We start from the raw sequence: 24979 nt of genomic DNA on the forward strand, positions 1-24979 counted from the left end.
CAGTCAGTGCAAGCCTGGGTGCCTGGCACACGAAGCCTCCAGAGGATGGCTCTCGCCGTGCTTCTGCCAGCTCACAGCCGTTTCCTCTTGAGCTTTGTGAGCTAGGAGCTGGAAGAAGTGGAGAGTTTTATTGAGAATGCATGTGGACTGTTCTAGCAGCAGGCTAGGGCTCCCAGGTGACAACACAAAAGATTCTACTTCAGTTTGAAAATGTTTTTTTAGAAGAAAAATCACACGGTCTGCAAGGAGAGAATGACTTTACATGCTTAAAACAATCCCCTTAGAAATATATAAACAGGCCTGCTTTAAGATCGAGTTAAGAAACACTTGAAGTTTCAGTTCTCTAACAGCAAGCGTTTAGTTAAGAGGAAAACACCGTAGGGCCGGTATAAACCTTTTATCATGTATATTCCACTTACAGTTTGTTGGAAGTTAACTGTGGTGAAAATGGAATTCGAGAGATCTCAAAGGTGAACAGGATTTGCTAATGTACTCCCAAACGTGATAGGAGTGTGATATGCCCAAGAGAACTCTAGTTCTCTGGATAGGTACAAATTTAGGTTTTTAGGACGGTGACAGAATGGTATGTACTGGAAAAGGCTACAGGAAGACTAAGTCGGTGCCAACTAATGGGTTTACAGTTGGGTTGTGCATTGTGTGTGTATATATAAAAGGGGGCATGTGCCATTGCAGGAGTGTGGGGGTCAGAGGACAACCCTCAGTGGCCAGTTCTCTCCTGCCACCATATGGGTTCCAGAGATCAAACTCAGACTGTAAGGCCTACTGGAAAGTTACTCTGCCCACTGAGCAATACTGTCAGCCCAATACTAAGGGATTTTTCATTTTCTTTTGTTTTTTGCTTAGTTGTCTCTGTGTGTGTAATTTTCTTTAAACTTTGGATGTGTGCAGGTACCCAAGGAGACCAGATGTCAGCTCCACAGGATCTGTAGTTAAAGGCACTTGTGATGCAGCCGTCTAGAACTGAGCTTGACTCTTCTATTAACAACAATACATGTTCTTAGCCACTGTTCCATCTCTCCAGCTCCTTATTTTGTGTCTTTATGCATAACTGAGTGCAGGTATCTTTGGAACTCAAGTTACAGGTAGCTGTGAGCCACCAGATCAGAGCGGTACAAACTGATCTCTAGTTCTCAGGAATAGGTGCAGGTGCTCTTAACCGCTGAATGCCTCCTCCCTCCTCTTCTCCAGCCAAGACAAGTAAGTAAGGGACAAGCAGGAACTAATACATATGTGAGATTCAAGTTAAAGACTAGCCTGGAGCTAAATGAGAGATCCATTCCAGAAACAGGATGAAGTTACATGGACTTAAGTTTGGACAGAGAAGAGGCAGAAGAACGAATGGTGAAATGAGACATCGAAAGAATTGCCAATGACGTGATTAGAGCTCAGTGATCAAACAAAGGAGTTTCAAGGAGGCCTCAGCAGCCTGGTATTTCCTGATGGGTGAAATGAGACCTGAAAGTCGGCCAGTGTGAGCATGCTGATCACCTGCCTAGGTGATATACGGAGCCGTGGCAGCAATAGTGGCTGTTAGGCAGCAGAGTTGTGATTCTTCTGTGAGGTTTTCAGGAAATAGGACTCAGGACTTAGCTTTTCCTGCTGGTGATGGAAATGTCTGAGAATAGTTTGAGATCAGATTGTAAGGTGTGTAGAGTATTATAGTTTCTAATTATGGGAATGAGGAGAAAATTAATGCTGTGTGTGTGGGAGGGTCCTTGTGTAGGCTAAAGAGGACCATCTTGGACACAGACAAATGTAAAAGATGTGTCACTAAATCTGATTGCTGCCACTTTCTCTGTGACATTAAATGATGAGGGAGATGTTGGAACTTGAACACAGACGAAAAACAACTAGGTCCCATGGGCATCCAAAATAGCTGTCTGGGGTTAAAATAACCTCAGTAGGACACAGCTACTTGGTTCTTAGGATTCAGGTGAGATGTAGTTGGTTTTGGGTACTAGTGAGCACAACGAAGTTGAGGGATGCATGATAAATATCAAACCTAGAGGCTGGATGAGGGAGACTCTAGTCAGGTTGGAAGTGGGGAACCAGAGGAAGATGGACTGTTGGGGGTAATACTGAGGTAGTGCAATGCTTGGAATTGTGATGAAGTGTCATTGTTGGTGCTGACCAGCTCCAGGTTTGTCAACCCTAGTTTAGAAAACAGTCTGGTAGCTGAGGTCAGTACACTGCATCACTGAAGGAATTGTGGAGACAATACCATTACAAAGTCAATTTTGAGCTATTGTGAGGACTTTAGGTCATTATAAAGTATCTCCTTTCATAGCATTCCATGTTTAACATAAATACTTGAAAGGTTAACATAGAAATTCCATCATTGGGCCCAAAGAAGAAAGAAAATGGATTTAAGTTGGGTAACAGTCCTGACTGGGACATGGTAATTTGTGAATGTGCTTAAGCATTTAAAATGTGTTCCAGTCAGATCCCAAGGTTAAATATGCATAGTATTCCATTCAGACTGCCTTTAGTGGAGGAAAATGGGGAGAAAGGATGGCTTCCTATTCTGTAACAGGGAGCCTGGTCTTTAGTGAGTGTTCAGTAACTGAAAGATCAGTTATCTCATTATCCTCCTTACCGTACACAAACAACCAAAGTAAAATTGCTATGTAAATTTGGAACCAAGCCTAGGACCTCACATGCTAGACAATGAGCTCTGACCGAGCCAACTCCCAGCTCCACAGATAATGGTCATGTTCTGGGTCCAGTTCCTGTCTTGGCTCTGATAAGGTAGCACAGCTTCTGGAAATACAGCTACAGGTTAGGAATGTTGGTGGCATGGATGAAAAGCTGGCTCTTCCCTGTTGTTTGATCTTGATAAATTTTGCTGGGATTCATACTGGTCCCATGGAATATAAAATGTCTTAAAACTATTTTTGAGACTTTTCATCATTAAAAGGAGGGTTTTTGTTGTTGTGTTTTGTTCTGTGTATGTATGTGTGAAGTTGTCAGATGCTAGAGTCAGTTGTGAGCTGCCACGTGTAGGTCCTCTGGAATAGTCAGTGCGTTTAGCTGCTGAGCCATCTCTCCAATCCCAAGTGTTTTTAGTTTGAATTAGCCTAGTATTTCTAGGTAATAGATGGTTATTTGATTTTGGATAATCACTCCTTTACAAACTCAGAAAAGAACCTTAAAAAATAAAGAATTTCTAAAATGCTAAGCAGTGCTATTTACTAATTAGCATGTGAAAGAGACACCAGAGGGCTGTATTATAGTTTTTAATAAAGTTTCCATTATTTATTTCTCCATTCCTTAAAAACAAGGCCGAGTCTGCTGGGCCCACTTGAAAGCACTGCACCGACAGGGCAGCTTCTCATCCTGCGAGCTGGTCTATGTTCTCCTCACTTCTGCTTGCCAGATGATCTTCAATAATCTTTGCAAACAGATCCCTCTTCAATAGATTATATGCAAGAGGTAAAAGCTGGCCAGCAACTTTGTGAAAATACTAAAAAGCAAAGAACATAACGTCAAGATGAGATAATGGCAGGTACAGCTGAAAAGTGTGCAATAAAGCCTCCCAGTCAGCAGTGACTATGGGGCATGTCCCTGCTACTCTGTCCAGAAGACAATCGTTCTCCTCCAAAAAAAAAAAAAAAAAAAAAATCCTGAAGGGAATTCAGAAGCATTACAAATTCAAGTTTCCCATGGTCCATTAATTTTATTTTCAGCCTTTTTATCCCAAACTGCAATTAAATGCTTTCTGCTTAACTATTTTCATCAGTTAAGAATTTTTAATAGACACTGTAATAGGTATGACAAATAAAAGGTTACAAATCACTTTGTCATTTACCACATATTTGACTTGTGTCCAAAGAAGTAAGAAGACAGTGTCAAATCCCTAATGTGATTGCAGACACTTGCCAGTGGCTGTGGATGCTGGGAACGGAACTCAGAACAGTGGGTGCTCTTTTACCATCTCTCCAGTCCTCCCCTTTATTCTCAGGCTCATTCTCTACCATCTTAGCCTTTCTTCCCTGCTAAGGTTTACTGAATGATTTCACAGCATTGCTCTTACACCCTAGCAGGAAACCCAGTATATATTTTTTTCAAGAAATAGCATTTATTTAAGTACTTAAATAATGTACCAAATCCTTCCATTCCTCATGATTTTCACACCAAGGTTTTTGTTTGTTGTTTTTTTTAATACCTACTCCACATCCATGGCATTTACAATTAGGTCCTTTGTGGCCACTCTATCATTCTACCTGTTTAACACTGGATACTTTGACTGATAACCAGAAGCCAGGCAGAGAGGGGCTATATGGTGCTTTAAACAGAATTCTCAGTCACTCAGCAGTCAATCAGTTTGTTAGGACCCTAAGTGGGGGACAAGGAAACACTAATCTGTGATCAAAGCCCTCTAGATGACTGATGCACACTGCCTTAGTCTTGCTCCTCAGTATAGTCCATAAAGTGGTGGCATTCCTGTCACATGGGAATGTTAGTGGCAGCAGGGCAATATCTCTGTCCTATTCAGTTTGCATTAATAATAGCTACAGGTGGCTCCCAAGCATCTGCAGTTTGTGAATCCTGGATTTAAGACACTGGAATAGGACTGCTGTTGGTAAGCCTGGAAAAGGTGCTCTACCCGTGACTTACCAAAGGTACAATGAAGAATGTGCATGCACACACGATAAGGCAATCTTACAGGTAGGAAAGGGAGTAACAATAGACTACTAGCTCCAATATTTTAATTAAAACATTTGAAAATAGTATTTGAGACATGGTAGATGACACCCACCCCAACAGAAACAAGAGAAAGGGGTGTATACATTTTCATATCCATAGCCATAAGCCTATGCACACACCCAAAAGATGGCATACGCTTGGGATATTGATACACAAGCTGAGTTTAATATGAGCTTGAGGAGGCAATTCTGCTTATTCACCTTTGTCAGAATATAAGATTTCAAATAGTTTTAGGACTTTTACTTTCAGATCAGTTCCACAGGTCTGGAAATACAAGCTGGATCCATATCCTGCCAGCTGAAGCTGAGAAGACAAGGAGCCCCGAGTGTGTGCGGTAGGAGACTGTTTACTCACACGAGAGCCATAGCAAAAGAGGTCCATTCCCAACTCCAGTCCCATGCCATAATCGCACTCATCATTAGCAAACTGCACAAAGGTCATCATCTCCTGAATGGGAGCAAATGCTTTCAGTCTCTCCTCATCGCTTGCAGCATCAACAATTGCCTTGCAGATTCTCTTAAGGTCAGCTGAAGAAAATGATGTAAAGATCTCAAATATAAAATGACAGTCATCTTTAATGGTAATTTTAAGTAGGGCTTTTTTGAATGTCTTCTACTAATTCAACTGATGCCATCTTGTTAATCTGCCAGGAAACGTCAATCACGTCACTTCTGATTCAGGCAGAAGGCTGGACAAGAGGAGCCACAGCCCCCAGTCATCCCCAGACACTGATTATCTCTGGCTTCAGGACTGACAAGACAGATCAGTGAGAGAAATACATAATTCACATTTTAAATAGCTACATAAAAAAGGAGAGGGCTGGTGACAGGGCTCCATGGATTAGAGGCTCTGGTACACAGGCCTGGCCACCTAAAGTTGATTACCAGATCTTGGCAGTGTGGGAACTTACTGCCAAGAGTTACCCTATGACCTCCATGTCTCCATGTTCACCTCAGGGCATGTGTTGGTTTCTCATTCCCACTCTCTCCTTCCCTCCCTCACCCTGACTCTGCCCTACCTCAACTAAAAACAGATGAAACTAATTTAACCCAATATTCCTAATACAGCACTATTTCAGTGTATAACCAATAGAAAAAAATGGTTAATGCTGGCTTAACTTAAAATTTAAACAAAGTTTTGTTTTACTTTTAAACAAAATTTTAAGCAAATTCAAATTATTCCATTTGTCAGTGGCATTAGCCACATATGAAGTGTTCAGGAGCCATTTATTGGATACGTCAGCCATAATCAGTCCCCTATAAATTCTCAGAGGACTAGTGAAGCCATAGCAAACAGGATGAAATATAAATTGTCACCCAACACTTCCCAATTTACTGCCTGGGTGCACCATATAGAAATTAGAGACTGGTAATTACTAAGATTCATTTGTCCTGATGAGCAGGTGGCCATGTGTATGAAGCAGGAGTACCTGCTTCCTCCCTGAGGAGGTACTAATTTGGATTCTCTTTACATTTTATGCCCACAGAAACAAAAATATAATGAATGCCAATGGGGGGGAGGGGGTTCACAGTAAGGAAACCGAGAACAACAGATGATTCTCTCAACAGAGTATTAACTAAATTTTGTGTAATTACCTTCTAAGTATTCTGTATGGCTGCATGAATTATTTTAGGAGTATGAAAAATAAAATGTTCATCAAGAATAATTCTTTGTGACTGCAACCAAATGCTTGTTCTTCAGTCATTACTAGGTCAAAGGTGCTAAAACAGGTTAGGGAGAAAAAAAAAAAAAACAAAAACAAAAACACCCTATGCAATGGACTAAAGTCCCTAAATTCTTCAAAGTATTCCCGAGCTTGGAGCATTATGTGGCCTCACTAAGTACTCTATATCCTCTCACACCCCAGATACCCCATGAAATACCGTCACTGCCTATTGTGCAGCTGAAAAAGACAAGGTTTAGTGACAAAAATAGTCTGCTCAAGATCAAGTTATGAATGCCTGAGTTTTCTAACACCAACTTATTTCCCAACACAAGAGAAAGCTTTCTCCATGTTTATATACATACATGCACATATTTATACACAGAACACATTACCATCGGTTTCAGGGAGCTCTCTGTAGCCAACATCGTTTTTATCTACCGGAACAACCAAGCCTGCACCATGAAAAGTCTTTGTCACAACCTAAATTCAAGAAAAAAAAAAACAAAACAAAAGGAAATCACCAAAAAAACCTGAGACCATGCAAAGAGCACCAAAAGAACAAAAGACCTACCTCCCACCTCAACACACATAAACCCTGGATGGTGTCAAAGCATCCCGAGACATTATCTCAGGAACTCTGGATCCTGGGGAGAATACATTGTTTATACAATAAAATAGATGGATTAAATGAGTCATGCTAGTCATTTACAAGTTTGTCCTGACATGTCAGAAACAATCAGAACTGTTACAGGAGTCAAGTCAGAATAGCAGAACTCTCTAGACAGAAAGCATGGAGACTCCAGGTCTGAAAGGAAGATAGAACAGGGTAGAATCTGTAGAAAAACATGATTTATCAATACTGCCAAATTCAGACTCCTATTTTTGAACTGGAAAATGCAGACTCATTAAACTCCCACAGAGCAGGATAGTTCTAAATGGTGCCTTTATAGACAAACCACATGGCCAGTTTAACAGGTCCAGCCTTAGGAGCCCACAATCAACTCTTCTGAGTAACACTGTTTTAGAAGAATCTTCAGATTCTTTCTCTTCAGTTCTACTTTCACTTATTAATTTTTTTAGCATTATCTCCGGCTGGCTTTAATTTTTTTCAGCTTGTGTATGTAGATGGGTGTTTTGCTCGCATGTGTGTCTGTATAACACTTGCATGTCTGATGCCTGGGGAGGCCGGAAAAGGACAAAAGATCCGATGGATCTGGGCACAGATGATAATGAATGTCAGGGTCCTGGGAACCAAACCCTGGTCCTCTAAAGCAACCAGAGTTCTTAACTGCTGAGCCATCTCTCCATTCCCCCCTGGCTGGAATTCTTGATCCCCCTGCCTCAGTGCTGGGGTTACAAATTGGTATTTTCTAGTAAAATATCTTCAGTATTCCACTGAGTACTCTAGTGAAAGTTGTCAAGACCAAAGAAAAATACAGTCCAAAAGTAATCTCCACTTTTAAAGTCTTCACCTAGCCCAGGAATGTTGGGGTCACTTCCTTCCCACTCAGCCCTCCCTCCACTTCTTCCAGCATCCTTTGCTGAGCTACCCCAGAGGGCAGAATGTTCAGAAGGAATTTACCGACACAGGTCAAGGTCTATATAGCCTTATATCTTAGTATTTATACCAGATTATCCAGGTTGGCTTTCAGTCTTAAATGGGGAAACAAAACTAAAATACCAGAAGAAAAGGGGACTGACTTCCTTCCACTCTTCACAGATTTCTTGTAGGGCAGCTGCAAAGATTCACACAGACTTTGCAATTCAAAGGACTACAAAGTGCCTCCTCTTGGGAAACACTGCAGCTCTAAGTACTAAAATGCAGATTGTATGCTAATATGCTAAGACAAAGTCACTAGCATACTATTGGAACTGAGTTTTTCAGAAATAGAAAAGTGAATTAAATGAAAATTTCACAGTAACATTAAGAATTATACATAAATTGAAAAGGATCTGAAAACAACTGTCAACACTAAGCAGAAAAGTCAAGGTTTTCTTTTAATGGTTTACTTTGTATTTCTGTTACTATCCTTTAATGCAAACCAAATACTGAGAATGGACTTGGGAGATAGAATGAGCACAGCAGGAAACTGAAGCTTCAGTCATATTTACACATGAGAGAAATCAGTGAGGTCTCTGAACTGAGTTGTAGCTGATACAGAATAAAACACGGGGTCCCTCAAGGAACTTAATCTAGTCGGGACACAATACATAATGGCAAGAGAGGTACGTGCCTCTTTCTTCTAGTAAGAATTTTCCCTGAGAACCAGTAAGGTTAAAGAGGAATATAAAATGTTAAATGCCACTGTAATGAACTCAGATAGTTAGAAGCTACCTCTGCTCTCTAGGACTAAGGACAGAGGGACTAAGATCACGCCCGCCATTGAGTCAAGATTAGAGAGTGAAGCAGGCCTTAGGTATCTAAACTTCGGACAGTACCAGTTCACTCAGAAATAGGAAGGACTACATTTGGCTTAGCATGTCAGTCATAACAGCTTCAGAAGACAACAGTGAAAGAAGAAACAGGAGGAGAACGCCAGCCCTCACTTGCCCAGTAGTTAGGAAGAATGATCACAAAGAGGAGTTCTTCTACATTATCTGTAGATTTACTCTCACATTCAGAGCTGAAAAACCAAAAGAAGCCCTGACCTGAGAATTACTTGCTCCTTTACAAAATACTTTGTCACACTGAAAGCTCTAGGAAATGCTGATAGGGTTAATTCAGGAGAAAATTAGCAAATTACCAAACTGTTTCTAGAAAGAGAACCACCTTTGAGGTCTTAGTTAAGTCACTAAGAAGTACAGAACTACATATCTTGTACTAAAAGGAGACCTCAGCCACTAGAAAATGAAGTTTAATACTAAGCACAAAGCTGCTTTTATCTACCTTTACACAATAGCCAATACAACAAGATTAACAGACTAGAATGCATTATGCAACCACAGGAACAGGCTCCAGTTACAGGACTTAGCTGCATGCCAACATGCACATGCAGGAGCCACCTGACCGGCTATGGAACTATTCTAGAGTCCTTGGACGGCATACAGCTGTCCTTAGGACAGGCCTAGAGAAAAGTACATGGTGCAGGTGGGAGGAGCCAAGGGCAGAGCACAGCAAGCAGATGAACGGATGAACCCTACCTTCTTATCTCTCTGTCTCATCTTCATGGTTCTCTGTTCCAGTGAGTATCCTAGTGTTCTGGCTGCTTCTGTGAGTTTTTCATCTATGTTTTTCAAAATGCTAGTTTTCTTTCTATCTGTTACTTCTTTGAGTTTTTTCATCAAAAATAATCTGAAAAGGAAGCAAAAGCTACTGTTATACTGCTGGCCTCAGTCTATACGCAGAGGTCAGGGAGCTGAGACAAAGCTGTCAAGTTCCATGCAGTCGGCTCCAAGTCCTCACAGGTAGACTAATATGGAGCTGCCAGTCACAGACAGAGCTGGCACGCCTGTACTGTGCATCTTCATTGCAAACAGGAGAGGGAAAACAATCAAAAAGCAGAGGCCGAATTTAAGTCGTACTGTAGGAAACTGAGAAATGGCATCCCTCCAGGAGAGGGCTGGCTCAAGAGAAAAACACAAATGTGCTGTCCACAAAAAGGGTTTTGATTTTGGAAACACTTACCCTCGTAGCAGACCCCTGGAATAAACTATCTGCAGCCTATGCTAGGAACTTGCAGTAGTCATTCAGACCATAAGTCTTCAGTTCTCTTTACATGTCAGGAAACTGAGGCACAAAAAGTAGTAAGGACTTATGTGGACCCTAACCACAAAAATCAGCACCTCCTCATTGCTTAATTTGATCACCATGGACTGTGCACATCAAGAGATATATTAACCATTAGATCTGGTCCTGTCAAAAATATGAGTGAACCCTTTTCTCAAGTTCTCTCAAGGAGATGAGGAGGCCTTCGAGTCCCCTGGGCCTCTCCCTTAGACGCATTCACATATGCAGTGTTCCTTTGTAGAAGACATTTCCCCATTACTCTAAGTCAGGTACTGTGCAGCCACCAAGACCCTTTATCCACCAAGCAGTTGTGATCATCTCAGTACCATTCAAAGCTACTAAACACGCTGCTAACTGATGGTTAAAGACGTGCAACATGCAAACTGAAGTAGTGGTCAGGACCACACCGTCAGACCCCCTGGAACGCCTGCATGTCTGAATAAAGCTGGACCCATGCATTTTGTACAGCCTTCTGTAATGACTATTTAGAACACATTGGCTCACAAAGTTATGTAATCTTCTCATGTTACACCAAGTTCACCCCATTATGCAACATGAAAAACATCCCATTCATGACTATTATTAGGAAGGCCTAGTGAAAAGCTGTCAAGCTCATCACAGTGGTTACTAGCACTTCCTATCTTATTTTTGCTAAATCCTCAAATGTAGCAATGACACAAAACGGGCAATTCCTTTGGTGTGAGAAAATGTCTGCTCCCAAAAACCTGCACCCAAACAAAGTCTGTCGATCACTACCCCTCAGCAAAAGTCAGTGAACGTTCAACTCACGACACTTTAATGTGCACAACTGCCTCCTACCATTTCCCTTTTCATCATACTGGATGTACTGGGCTGCAGAGAAAGATCTAATGTACTTGGAGACATGCATCACTGCTGCTGTCTTACAGACCTGTCGAACGACACAATGTGCTAACGTAGTGTCAGCGTGTTGAGTCTCACAAAGGTGCCAACAGCTCTACCCACCACTACCTTTGTGTCACTGGATCTACTGTGTTACTCCATTCTATTGAGAATGGTATGGACTACCACAGGTCCATCAGCTCAAAACTACTGTAGCAGTTAGTTTTAGGAAAGGAAAGGAGAAGGGAAGAAAGACAAAACATCACTCCTGTTGTATAAAGATTAAAATTTCTGAATATAGATTATTTTCTACAAGCATTATACAGGAAAAATCAGTCATCCCACTTTGCTATTTGCTGTCTTCATAACAATCAGAAGCATGGCATTTATAGTGCTTCTTTAACATAATTTATATAAAATATCATTTATAATGTAAATACTTTGTATTTATTCACCTTATATTCCTATTGTTGGATGTACTGTTTCTAAAATTTGTTTTTATAAATAATTTATAATAATAATGCCCTGAGTTTGGTCTCCAGCACTAGAAATTTAAGAGAGCTGTATTTCTATGCTAAGGTGTGTTTAAGCACCTTATAGCATTTCTACTAGGGAACAGTCCTGCCCTTGTGGGGCTTACGTGCTAGCACAGGAGACAGACAGTATGCCAGCAAACAACTATAATTTCTAATACAGACAATACCAGTTTAAGTTGAATGATAAAGGTTTAGAAGAAATGTCACCGAGGCTAAAGATATAATTCAAGTAGTAGGCACTTGCCTAGGAGGTTCATGGCCTTGGTTTAGTCCCCAGTACTCAAAATCAAACAATAAAAAAACCATCAACCCCAGAGAGAAAGAAAACTTACACCAATTACAAATCCCAAGCAAATTTGACATAAGACTCAAAAGTCTTACAAGAGAAAAGACAGAATGTTGCTCTCATCCTGGTACTTCGGTGTATACACTGCATAGAACAGTGGTCACTTTGGATTGACTTGGTTTGAATTATTTAATAATAAACTATACTACTAAGTCAGGGGGGTATAAAGCCCTTTAGAGTCATACAAAAACACAGTCTATTTCAAGTGATAAAGATTAACCTGTTGGATTACAATGTAAACTGCATACCTACTAATGAATGACTTCAAATCATATCTGTTCAATGGGCTCATTCAGCTGGACTCTGACCCCTTCCTACATGAAAAATTGGTGCATTTCCTACGCTATTTTTAGCTGATTCCACAGGAGACCTGGCTGATCCCAAGCAGAAGTAGCTGCAGGGGAAGAGGGCAGGACAGTGACTGTCCTGCTGTAACTACAGATCAAGGCTATGGCCTAGAGCAGTTCATTTCCCAGCCTCTGGATAACAGCAGATTATCACCGCTGATGAGAAACAGCCACACAGCTGTTATCCCTAGATGCTCAGCTTGTCCCAGCAGCCCTTCCAAGGAGTCTGTAAATTCCTTACTCCTAAAAACTTTCCAGTTTTCCAGTTTGAACTACAATGGCACCACTTAAAGTGGTGTTTAGTGGGGATGAAACCCCTGAATTTTCCATGGGGCATCTGAAATTAAGACCAAACACTGCTTATCCATTTTTTGTACTGCAGGGGATGAGGCCCGGGGGTTTTGATATGCTAAGAACATGTTCTGCCCAGCCTAGGATTCAGAAATATGTTCATTAAATAAGCAGTTCCATAAGCTTTTGATGGCAAGTAGCAAAACAGTGTAAGGCTTGCTTCCCAAGTCATAAGAGTGCTCTAGATGTCTGCAGCACCGGGCTTACCGCTGTCCTACACCGTGACCTGTGCTAGACACACAAACAACGGGTCAAGAGAACAGAACGAAACCATTCCTTACTTGATGGCAGCAAACACATTGTCTCCATTTTGAATGATTGTACAGTTTTTCTTTGCTTCATTTGTACCCACACACACAGGAAGTTCATCAGGAGAATCCCTGTTTTAACAAAAGATAATAAACGTTTAGCTATCTATAATTTATGATGCCAACAAGCAGAAAATCAGGTCTATAGAAAAATTTGTACCTGTAAGAAATAGAATAAACTTGCTAGGTTTAATCTCCAAGTATCCTTGGACTGTCTACAACAAATATTACATCAGAAAATACAGTAATTAATACCTAATTATTTACTCAAATAATAAAAAACATGGAAAGAAAATCTGTCAACAGAATATTACAAACAACTGCTGACTGATCGCTTTCATTTTAGAGATAGTAAGAAAAAAAAGCAAGAAGAAAATGGTGGAGTAAAAGCAAAAGGAAACAGGAGAGATGCAAGACACTGAAGCGTCTTATTCGTGTCTGTGTGCAGTGCTGTTATTCTAAACTGAAGAGACAGTAGGGAGGGCAAGTTCTTGGCTGAGGTTCTAGCAGTCCATCAGTGCCAAAGGCAAGAACAAAGCCATCTGAGCCCACCGCAGCCCCATAGGTTCTATGCAGAGCTTCTCCCTAACCACACCTCATCCTTTCTTCCCCTCCTGAAGTGGACAGTGTTTCTCATAGAACTCTATCTGCTGACATTCTACAGCATCTGTGGGTGCTCACTTAGTTCTCACAAGATTTCTATCAAAAATGTGCTAGTAGTATCCCCATTAGCTCAAGAGAGGAAACTGCATCACAGAAAGTCACCGACTGGCATACTGCCAGCAAGATAATAAATGCAGGACCAATCTGTGAGTCCTCCGGCCCCTGGAAGTGCATGGTTTAAGTCAAACTGCTGGTCTACATACCTAACTTGGGCTACAAAGCTCTTCTGGACCCAAAAGAAAACAAAGAAATAAAACGCCCCTAAAAACTTTGTATTCAAAGAGAAAAAGAAATCAGGGAACTTTGGTGTAAAGAGTTCACCAACCTATGTGGGCTAAAGACGTGAAAGGTAGCCAGAATAACAGACAGACCATGGAGTCACCAGTAAAAGGAAAAGAAGTCTTTCACCTTGGGGGATGCCAATGAAGGTCTATTAAGACTCAGTAATAGCAGAGCAGCTGTATTTTAGAGAAGAGAAGATCCTTTACCTGAAATACCCCATGTGGTACTGAGTTTTATTATCTCCAATAATAATGGTCTGGAACTCAGGAGGGTCATAGTAAAACCTCCAGTGAAGATTACAGTTCAAGCCTGTGGGGTTTTTCTTCATTTTATGTTTCCCAGCAAGGATATCATAAGGACCCACTAACCGAAGACCCAGGCTTGTGGCAAGTGCATCTATAAGGAAAATAAGTTTATCAGGCAACACTTCCTAGAGGCAAATAGAAAATAATGCCTTTCACCACTGTGACTCTTGTCCTGTCTTTCTTTCTCCGCCCTGCTCCCCCTCTTGGAGACAGGGTCTCACTATTAGCTCTGGCTAGACTAGGACTTTATGTAGACTAGGCTAGCCTGGAAATCAGAGATGCATGTGATCTGTGCTGGGATTGTAAGTCTGAACCATCATACTCAGCTCTGAAGGATTCTTTTCCTTTTTCTTTTTTTGAGGGTTTAATCTACACAGCCCTGGCTCTTACGGAACTCACCATGTAGATCAGGCTGGCCTCAAACTCTGAAATCCACCTGCCTCTGCCTACTAGTCTGAAACCATTCTTAAGTGGCTGTTTTAAAGAACACTTTTAAGGTCTGTAAAAATGCTTTTACTCAGTGTTAATCAGTTGAAGAAAATGTAGCACTAAACTTGGGTTTCCCACTGCATTAGCACTCCTGCCTTTCCGTAGCCCGCACCGAGCTGCTCTGCACTCTTTCGGCATAGAGCCACACACCTACCTTGCCTTGCTGCTATCTGCCATAGCTACAGACACAGTGGCTGCGGACACAGCAGAGTGAGGACGGGAAGAAACCATCTCCTTTCCTCCTTGTCAGCTGTCAGTCCTCGCCTGACTTCCAGATAATCTGTGAGCCATCACCTTCAATGAGTGCATCTTTTTCAGACCACAGGGGCAGAGTAAGAAAACCCCAATGCATGAAATCTATGCAAATGTGCATCTTACAACTTCAGAGTGCCTGCAGCTTTCCTAGGAGGGTTACAGGCACTAAAGCCTTTCTCTCTCTCTGTCTCTCTCTCTCTCTCTCTCCAGTAAATATCCTTGATGAAAATCCTTAGTTTGCCTAGTCCATAAAGACATGCTTATAAGCACTGCTCCTTTTCCTTCATTCCTTATTCCTTAAATGAAGAAACGTCCTGAAACCACTTGCCTTTGCCAATAGGTGACAGTAGCATCTTATCCTTAACCCTAAGTGGCTCATGTACAGAGAGCACAGTCACCAGCTAATGACATGACTGACTAGTGGGGCAATGACCCAGAAGGGTTCATCCTATCCTAGGACTCTTGCTCCCTAACACTCTTTGCTTCCTGTCGGCCATGAGGTAGACACTTTCTGACAAACCCTTATGGCATAAGGTATCACTGACCCAAAAACAATACAGCCAACTAACCATGCTCAGAAACCTCTAAACCAGTCTTGCCCTCCTACTGGGTAAAACCATGACTTAAATGGACCCCGTCCTTCTACTGGGCTGTTTTCTCACATCCTAGCCATGAATGACTGACAGAAATATTAACTTGTTTCTCTGACTACACACCTCACTCACTAGAAAGAACTGAGGGAATGTTCTTTTGTCTTCTCTTTATTAAGATGGTCTCACATGTAGCCCAGATTAGCCTGACACTTATGATATTCTCAAACCAGTATCTTAATTGCTAAGACTATATCAGGCATGTGTCACCAAATGTGGCTGAAGACATTTTCTCTATGAGCTGTTCCTTATCTCCTTCAGTTTCCTGTCATCTCTTCCAGTCAGAGGAGCGGAAAGATGCTGGACAGACTCACCAGCTGGCTTTTCAGGATCAAGTTCCTCACAGAACTTCCAGAAATGATAGAAATCTTCAGGCAGGGAAAGCTTATAAAGATTTTCTACTTCTTTGCGAAGGTCACTGGAGACATCAGCTTCAGAAGACTTACTCTTCTTTACCTCAACTGCTTTTTCACACTGAAATTGGCATATGAAACTTTAGTTCTCCCAACAAAACTTCAACAACTGTCCTTGTGTACCAATATTGCTTACTGGTCAGCTTCCAGGCGCCACACAGTTTCTAAATATTTACTCTTAGAATTGTGAAGTGTGTGCGTGTGCATGTGTGTGTATGTGTGTGTGTGTGTGTGTGCGCGCGCACACACACACGTGCAAGTGTTGGGGTATGTGACTGCTGTACAGGCCAGAGGAGGGCATTGCTTCCCTGGAGCTGGAGTGGAGAGCTGCCCAGCATAATGGAAACTGACCCTGGTTCCTCTGCAAGCCCAGGGCACGCTCTTAGCTGAGGAGCCGTCTTTCTGCCTCCATTTAAACATATGCTACAAAAACAAACAAAAGCAATAACGAAAGTATGAGCTAATATATTTAAGTGAAGTCCGAGTGATTCTTTTGTACAAAGAACAGTTTACATGGTGTTCAAGAAATACCCACACAAAGCATGTTTGTAAATGTGCCTCTCCATTACAGAAACACAAAACAAAGAAAAAATGTAAAGCTGTCATAAAGCTGTCATAGAGACAAAAAGGTTTCTGCTCTGTTTTGGTACCGAGATGCCATCATGTCCTTAGGCCTTTCATTTAAACAGACTCAGCACAGAACACAGCAGAAGGACTGATCAGATAAAAGTTGTTTCTGGCAGGTAGAGGGGCACACACCTGTAATGTCATTACCGTGCAATCAGAGCACTTACGAGGACTGCCTGGGCAAAGCCATGGTGGGATACAGTGAAACCACCTTTGAAGATGAGCAAACAAATGTACAATAGCACACATGCATGAATAAACCAGGATGAGACCAATTACTTTGTATCCTAACCTCAAACATTAACAAAGGGAAAAAAGCAGTTTCTTCAGGAACTCAAATCACAGTTCGGTCTGGACTACTTACCACAATCACTACTAAGCTTCCATTTCAAGCCAGATACCTTGCTTTTGACATTCCAAACAAAAAGATAGGAGAGGTATGGTAAAGTATCTACTAATAGTCTCTAATAAAATGGGAATAACCTCTGAGCTAAAACCACTTCTTTCAGAAAAGGCTTTGCAATGCTAAGACTTGCTTACTCTGCGTCTCTAGCGCCGGTGCAATGTAGATACACTAGGGTAAAGGATGCTCTTAGAGAGCGGCTTCTTTTCTACTATGGCAATATGCTCAGTTTGGGTTATCTGTCCTGTTTCCTATGTACAATCTTTCTCTTCCTGGGAACTTAGATCCCTTCCTAGATCCCTTGGAGTAGGTTATTTCCATTCTACTTCTCCTTTCCACCAGACTTGTGGTTCTGAATCCAGGAGTAGCTGTGCACATTGTAACCCCAGCAGGACCAGTGGCACCTAGTGGTGCAGAGGTGAAGGAATAATGCTCAGCACCGTACAATACACAGGAGAACACCCTGAACAAGCCAGTTATACTAGAGTTGACATTTTTACCAAGGTGCTAATAATTACATTTTCTCAGAGGTCCAACAAAATGTATTAATAACTATCATTCAGAGCCTACATACTATATGCACAAATCAGATGGCATGTGAGAATTGTTCTTGATGGTACCGTCCTTAGGGGTTGAAATGCCAGCCAACAGGAAAATAGTTACAGGGCTTTCAAACACCAGGGTACACTAACTAAATGAAAAGTACAGTTAGACAACATGGCTCAATCTTAGTATAATACTCAATTAAGAAAAATCTCCAGGATTAGATATGTGGTGGTTTTAAACATAATGGTGCTTATAAACTCATAAATTTGAGTACCTGGTCACCCAGGAGTGGTGTACTGGCTGGTTTTGTGTCAACTTGACACAAGCTGGAGTTATCACAGAGAAAGGAGCCTCAGTTGAGGAAATGCCTCCATGAGATCCAGCTGTAAGGCATTTTCTCAACTAGTGATCAAGGGAGAGGGCCCAGCCCATTGTGGGCAGTGCCAACCCTGGGCTGGTAGACCTGGGTTCTATAAGAAAGCAGGCTGAGCAAGCCAGGGGAAGCAAGCCAGTAAGTAAGATCCCTCCATGGCCTCTGCATCAGCTCCTGCTTCCTGACCTGCTTGAGTTCCAGTCCTGACTTCCTCTGGTGATGAACAGCGATGTGGAAGTGTAAGCTGAATAAACCCTTTCCTCCCCAACTTGCTTCTTGGTCATGATGTTTTGTGCAGGAATAGAAACCCTGACTAAGACAAGTGGCATTATTTGAAAGGGTTAGGAAGTGTGGGCTTGCTGGAGAAAGTGTGTTACTAGGGATAGGCTCGGAGCTTTCAAAAAGCCCATTCCAAGGCCAGAGTCTCCGTTCTTTCTGTCTTCAGGTCTGGATGTAGAACTCTCAGCTCTTCCTGCACTATGTCTGCCTGCACGACACCATGCTTCCAGCCATGATGATAATGGACTGAACCTCTGAGACTGTGAACAAGGCCCAGCTAAACACTTTCTTTTATGGTCATGGTGTCTCTTGGCAGCAGTAGAATACTAAGACAAGATGTCCCATGAAAGCTTTTTTTTAGGAAATAACGAAGTCTAAAAGAAGGCAAGGGAAACCTCCAGGTCTAGGGAGATGGGCAGAGTGACTGGCAGCAGCGGGGAAGCCGAGGTAAAAGGGTAAAGCACTACATGGGGAGATGCAGAACTGTGGTAGAGTTTTTACGATGTATTTGGTCACACTGTCCCCTTCCCTGAATTCAAGTCATCAGCACCATTACCCCCGAGTCATCAAGTTGGACCTTGTTTAAGACAGGCCGTAGCGTAGCCCAGGCTGGCCTTGAACTTGCAATGCAGCTGAGAATGACTCTGAACTTTGGGTCCCATTGCTTCTGCCTGACAGGTGCTGGGATTACAAGCATATACCAACACTGGCTTTTGGGCTGACTCCTAACAGGGCTACTGGCTGTCACCTAGGGGCAACGTACTTAATCTCTCTGTGCTCCGAACTCTCATCTACACTAAAGAGACACGGTAGCACCTGCCCTTTGGTTTTGTGTTAAATACTGAGCAGCTGCTTCAACAGTCTTAGCAGATCATCGATGCTGGCTATTATTGGCAGCTCCACATATTCCGCTAGATCATCTCTACTTCCATTAAGCCAATTATTCTGCCAAAGCAGCCCACAGTACACTCAGAGTTTCTCAGTTCTTCTTTAACTCAAGGTGCTTCTGAATCCTCAAATCCCTAATAATTAGATTTTGGGACAGCTGCTCTCTTTAGGCCACATTTTAAACTTGGTGTTGTGAGAAAACACAATACAGAGGGAAAAATACCTATTTCCATCATCCACTGACCGTTAAGCCTTAGGAAACGCCTCACTCTATCCAGTTTAAAACATAGCAGGGGTAATGTTTGTTAAACACTCGTTTCTCTGTTTAATTCCTCCCTTTAGCTACAACTGTATGCTTAGGGAACCCATAAAATCACGAGTCCAGACTGGCCAATCTGTAACTCATCTGCGATCCCAAACCCCCTACACTTCCATGTCAGGGGAATCTCTTATTTTTCTTCTCTGACATCAAGAATGATTTTGAAACCTAAGTTGCCTTAAAAGCCGTCTTGCAGGGTGGTGGTGGCGCATGTCCTGGAGGCAGAGGCAGGAGGATCTCTGTGAGTTCGAGGCTACATATTAAGTTCCAGGGCAGCTGGGGCTACAAAACAGAGACTGTCTTAAACAAAAACCGTCTTTAACAACTCCAGAACTTGTTAAATCCAACGTTTATCTAACACCTGCGTTAACCGCAAGCAAAAAAAAACTGAAGGTGAAATGTGCCGTGCCGCCTTGGCAGCTCCTCCGGTTTCCGTCAGCTGGTCAGTAAGCGAGTGAATGAGTGAGTGAGTGAATGAATGAATGGTCCGTGCGCCGGTTGCATAGCTCCGCGGGAACTACGCTCAGAGAAACCGGCTGGCGCTGGAAGGGAAAAACTTGTTCGTAGACAGAGCGGCCCTCGGCTCCACCTCGGCCCACAGCGTCCCCACACCCAGCGCATCCCGCCTCGCCTACCTGCGGCCCCGCCCCGGCCGGCCGGCGCTTCCCGCCACCGCCGACCATCTCGCCGCCGCAGAGCTCAGGCCCGCGTTCCCGCCGCTTCCGAGCGCCCGCTACTGCTTCCGGGTTCAAAAGCCGCCAATCCCAGCTGCCGCTCAGACACTCGGCGGCAGCAATTTAGAGACTAGGCTCCGCCCTCTGACAGGGAGATGGACGCAAAGCCCCGCCTCCAGAGCGGGGTGGCCCCGCCCCTAAGCGCAAGCGCCGCCCCTTGAGCTACCGCCAGGGCCCCGCCCATTGCCTAGCGCCAGCGCTGGATGCGCTGGAGAATCTGAGGCTATCGAATTTGGATGCCTTGAGGAGTGACAAACTTCATGCTCAGATGCATACAGCTAGCAAGATAAATAGCTTTAAGATGCTGCCTCACTTCAGCTTTTTCGTTTTCTTAATTTCTATTCATTTAAAGAATTGATTTTTGCACTCCATCCTTTTCCCTTTCTATTATTGCACTATTATTGTCTGACACTAATTCCTCTAGTCTTCGGGAAGTAAACCAATCTTTTTTCTTTCCCTGCCTCCGTTTCCTTCCTTGTATCTAACCATTCTCCTCCCTCTTCCCCTCCCCCCTCACACTTACTCTCCCTGTTTTCATTTTTCTCTCTTTCATTTTTTGGTTTTTTTTTGTTTTTTTGTTTTTTTTTTTGTTTTTTGTTTGTTTGTTTGTTTTTTTGCACGTTGGCCATGCTTAGCATAAACTCTGAACCGCCAGCAGCTAGTTAAAAAGGCACATTGTCAGGCTCTACCCAGAGTTGAACAACCAGAATCTGACTCTCAGGAATAATCCGGTTTGGAAGACACACTCCTCCATCGCCTTCCCACCCATGTTCTATTTCCCGCCCTTGAGGTGGAGTCTCTCTTCCTTATTCATAATCTGTACACTCTCATTTTGTGGAACATGTCTTTGGTTTTAAAGTGTGCCTATAGATTTGTTCTTGTGTGTGCTAGTACCCACGGAAGCCAAAAACAAACAAAAAAGAAACAAAACAAAACACAGAAACAGAACAAAACATGGGATTCTCTGTCTGGATAGAGTTCTAAGAGGTCATTCATGAGCACTGGGCGGCCGATCACTCTCAGCCACTGAGCCCTTATCGTCAGGTTTTGAGGGGCACTTCACGCCAGGCACACATCTGCTTCCCTGCTGGAACCGAGGCAGGAGTGAAAGAAACAATGAAGACAAACACCCGGTAGGTAACACTCCCTCCATTGCCCTGTCCCACACATCTGGTACATGTTTCACACTAGGTGAAAGAATGTCAACAAACCTAACAATACTTGAAAAGACTAGTAATATAGGATCTTTTCAGGTATACTTTTCAGGTATAACCATTTCTGTGAGCTTTTTAAAACGAGTATGAAAACAGCCAACAGACCATACTTAGAATCAGAGTGTTTGTTTTCCATCCATATGACCTTTAATATTAACCTTTATGTCACCCATAAACCTAATCAGTACACCTCTTAAAACACTTTATCATCTCATTTACAAGATAATGAGATTTTTTAAAATAAGTGAATCGATTTTTTTATGTTTAGTTTTAAAACTTTAATCTTTGAGGCTAGTTATAAATTACATCCTTTGAACAATGTAATTTCAAAATCTCTATAAAATATAGACTTGAAAAGACATTAAAGTACATCTCTTTATTATCCTTTTTTGTTTGTTTGTTTGGTTTTGGTGAACTTGACATAAGCTGCCCACTAGGGTCATCTGGGAGGAACCTCCGTTGGAAAATGCCTTTATCAAATTGCCTGTGTGCAAGTCTGTGAGGCATTTTCTTGACTAATGATTGATGAAGGAGGACCCTGAGCACCAGGGCATTGGCACTCCTGGGCAGGTGGTCCTGAGTCCTATCAGAAAGCACACTGGACCAGGCATGAAAGACTGGTTCCTCCAAGGTCTCTGCTCCAGCTATTACCTCCATATTGCAGTGCGAGTCCCTGACCTGACTTCCCTTCTGGTGGACTTAGGCTGTAAGAAGAAATAAACCCTTTCCTCCCCATGTTGCTTTTGGTTATTGTTTGGATAACTTTTTAAAAAAGTGTTAATTCTGCACCAGTAGAGAACTACATGCTGGCAGGATTCTGGTATTGCCATTTTTATCAACCATCTCCAGGGTTTCTATTTTACAAACGTTTATCTTTACTCATCTGCCTAAAAGCAATCTAGAATTGTATCAGAGGCTGTCTCACTACTGATTGGTTGTAAATAAAGAGTTGGCAGCAAACAACTGAGGCAGGAAATAGGGAACAGAACTTCTGGGCAGAGAGAAGCAAGCAGATGAATCTAGAGCAGCCCCTAGGGGAACACATGAACTCCCGTGGAGTAGATGCGGCAGGCAAGTCCTGGGTAGTTAAGTTCTATGAGCTAGCTCAGAGACTGCCCTAGCAAAAGGTCTAAGCTTCAAACTATAGAGAAGACTCTGTGTTGTCATTTATACTGATGGCAGGTCTGAGGAAGTCCTGCCATAGGTAATATTGTTCGTTACAGCAACAGAAAGCAAACGGACTCTTACCCACCACCCATTAAGCTTCTTTGTGTGTGTATGCTTCTTTCTTAATGAGCTCCAACTTTGCTTCCTACTGACTTGTCCTGAAATCCTTTTCTGCAGTGTTGGTCCAGAGCCCAACTGCCCACTGAATAAAGGTCCTTAGGAGGAAGTCTGTATCTCCTGCAGCCAGTGATAGACCTGGTTAAGCAATAACTTCTTAGCTGAAAATAACATTTACTCAGCACATTGGAGGACATGGACTATAGTATTTAGTTCCCGATATTCTTGACAATAAATCTTTTTAAAAATTCTTCTCTCATACATTTTATCCTGTCCACAGTTTCCCTTGCCACCCTGCCCTAGCAACCCCCCTCTCCCCTAAATCTACTCCTCAGTTTGCTGAGGAAGAGAACAGGGGCCCCTGGGATATCAACCAAACATGGTATAACACGATGCAGGGACTAGGCACAGATCCTCATATCAAACTGGACAAGGCAGCCCAGTAAGAAGAAAAGGGTCCTAAGAGCAAGCAAAAGACTTAACAAGAAATCATATAACACTGCTGTGTTTTATTTTACAGGCAACTAATTTCTTTACGTGCAACCCACCTGATGTCTGGTTTTCTTTTGCCTCAGTTTTCAGTTATTCTTTCAATTTGCAGTGTTCTAATTCTATGTGTTTTGAGTGTATTTTGGGGGGGTGACTTTTTTTTTTAGCCTTGAATAGGTTGGAATACACACACACACACACACACACACACACACACACACACACACACACACGGTCTTCTAATGCACATTTCTCAGTTCTGGGACTTTTCTTGGCATGATTTATTTGATAATTTACTCTAATGTCCTATTATGGAATTGCTTCTTTTCCAGGAATTAGTTATTTGCATCTGTCCAATTTTTAAATCTGCCCCAGTCCTGTTTTTCTTCATCTTTTTACCTTTGAAGATATACATAATGGAGCTGTATCAAAAAACTAAATATAGTATTTTTAATTACTTGTTTTGTATTGAATACACTCCCTGGAGCCCAATGGTAGAAAGGTTGGAAATCTGAATAATCACAGAGCGTGTTCTCCAGGTGAGATTCCAGCTCTGGAATCCAGGATGCTGAGCCACAGGAACAAAAACTGTGATCACTGAACACAGAAAAAGAAGGATGACAAAGCTCAAGAGGTCTGGCTGGGGAAAGGGGATCAAGCAAGGGGAGAAGAGCAAGAGGAGAAGGGGGAAGGAAGAAGGAAAAGAAGGAGATGGAGAAGGAGGGCGAAAGAAAAGAAAAGGAGGAGGGGGATGGGGAAAAGAAAGAGGCTGGAGAGATGGCTCAGTGGTTAAGAGCACTGACTGCTTTTCTTCAGACTACAGAAGTATCTTTCTTGGGTTCTCAAGGTGGAGGAAACGGTTTATGGGAATTCTCAAACATCATGTGAACTGATGGATGCAGAGTACATCAGTATCACCCCCAGATGACAATCCATACTCTAAAGCATGTAAGATACAGAATCAAACAGACTATCCTCATATCGTGAATGGGCATCATTAAGTCCATCCAGGGTCTGAATAAAACGGAAAGGAAGAAGAAGGGATGGATGGATGGCAGATAAAGAATGAGTGTCTCAGAGTTAAATTCCCAGAAACCACATGGTGGCTCACAACCATCTGTAATGGGATCCGATACCCTCTTCTGGCACACAGGTATACAAGCAGAGAGGGCACTCATACATACAATAAATCTTTGAAGATGGGTGACAGAAGATTGAAGGGAGAAGGGTGGAGGATGAATGAATTTTCCCTTCTTCTTCCTTTCCGTTTTATTCAGACCCTGGATGGACTTAATGATGCCCATTCACGATATGAGGATAGTCTGTTTGATCCTGTATCTTACATGCTTTAGAGTATAGATTGTCATCTGGGGGTGATACTGATGTACTCTGCATTACATGAATTTTCCATGATGACTTCAATACCCAAGAGAAACTTAGAGAGAGGGAAGGGGTATTTTTGGCTCATGTTTTCCATTCACATAGAGGGAATCTCTTGAGCACTGTGTGGAAGCAGCGGCTGTCAATAAAAGGCTATTGGCCTATTTAGCTCAGGCAGGAAATAGGAGGGGACGTTGCAGCAGGGAGAGAGGATTCTGGGATAAGAGTAAGATGCAGGAAGAGACTCACCCCAAATATTAATGGAGACTGAAGCATGAAATTGAGAAGAGGTAGCCAGCCAGGTGGCACACTCATAAAATGTAATAAGCAAGTTAATTAAGTTGTGAACTGGTTAGACAACAAGTCCTCACTTATAGCCTAGGCATTTATTCAGAAATAATCCAGTCTCAGAATTGTTGTTTGGGGAACTTGGGTGTGGGTAGAAAAGCCTGTGGTTACATGTTCATGTCACTAAGCTCTGTTTTGGGGTCTGTAGTGAAACAGTACATCGCTGTG

The 24979-nt window shown here is 42.4% G+C and overlaps 1 protein-coding gene across 1 annotated transcript; it reads right to left on the reverse strand.

The window, feature by feature from the left end:
- Positions 1-3254: 3254 nt before the first annotated feature.
- On the reverse strand, positions 3255-20087 carry HPF1 (histone PARylation factor 1). The gene is made up of 8 exons (XM_080928540.1): positions 19998-20087; positions 15829-15988; positions 14022-14211; positions 12844-12942; positions 9536-9686; positions 6787-6874; positions 5083-5255; positions 3255-3484 (listed from the first exon to the last, which is right to left on the reverse strand). Exons 1-8 carry the CDS (start codon positions 20043-20045, stop codon positions 3353-3355), a joined length of 1041 nt encoding a protein of 346 aa, XP_080784666.1. The 5' UTR covers positions 20046-20087; the 3' UTR covers positions 3255-3352.
- Positions 20088-24979: the final 4892 nt, after the last annotated feature.

This window comes from Micromys minutus, assembly GCF_963924665.1.
Source record: "Micromys minutus genome assembly, chromosome: 14".
Taxonomy (NCBI): Eukaryota; Metazoa; Chordata; class Mammalia; order Rodentia; family Muridae; genus Micromys; species Micromys minutus.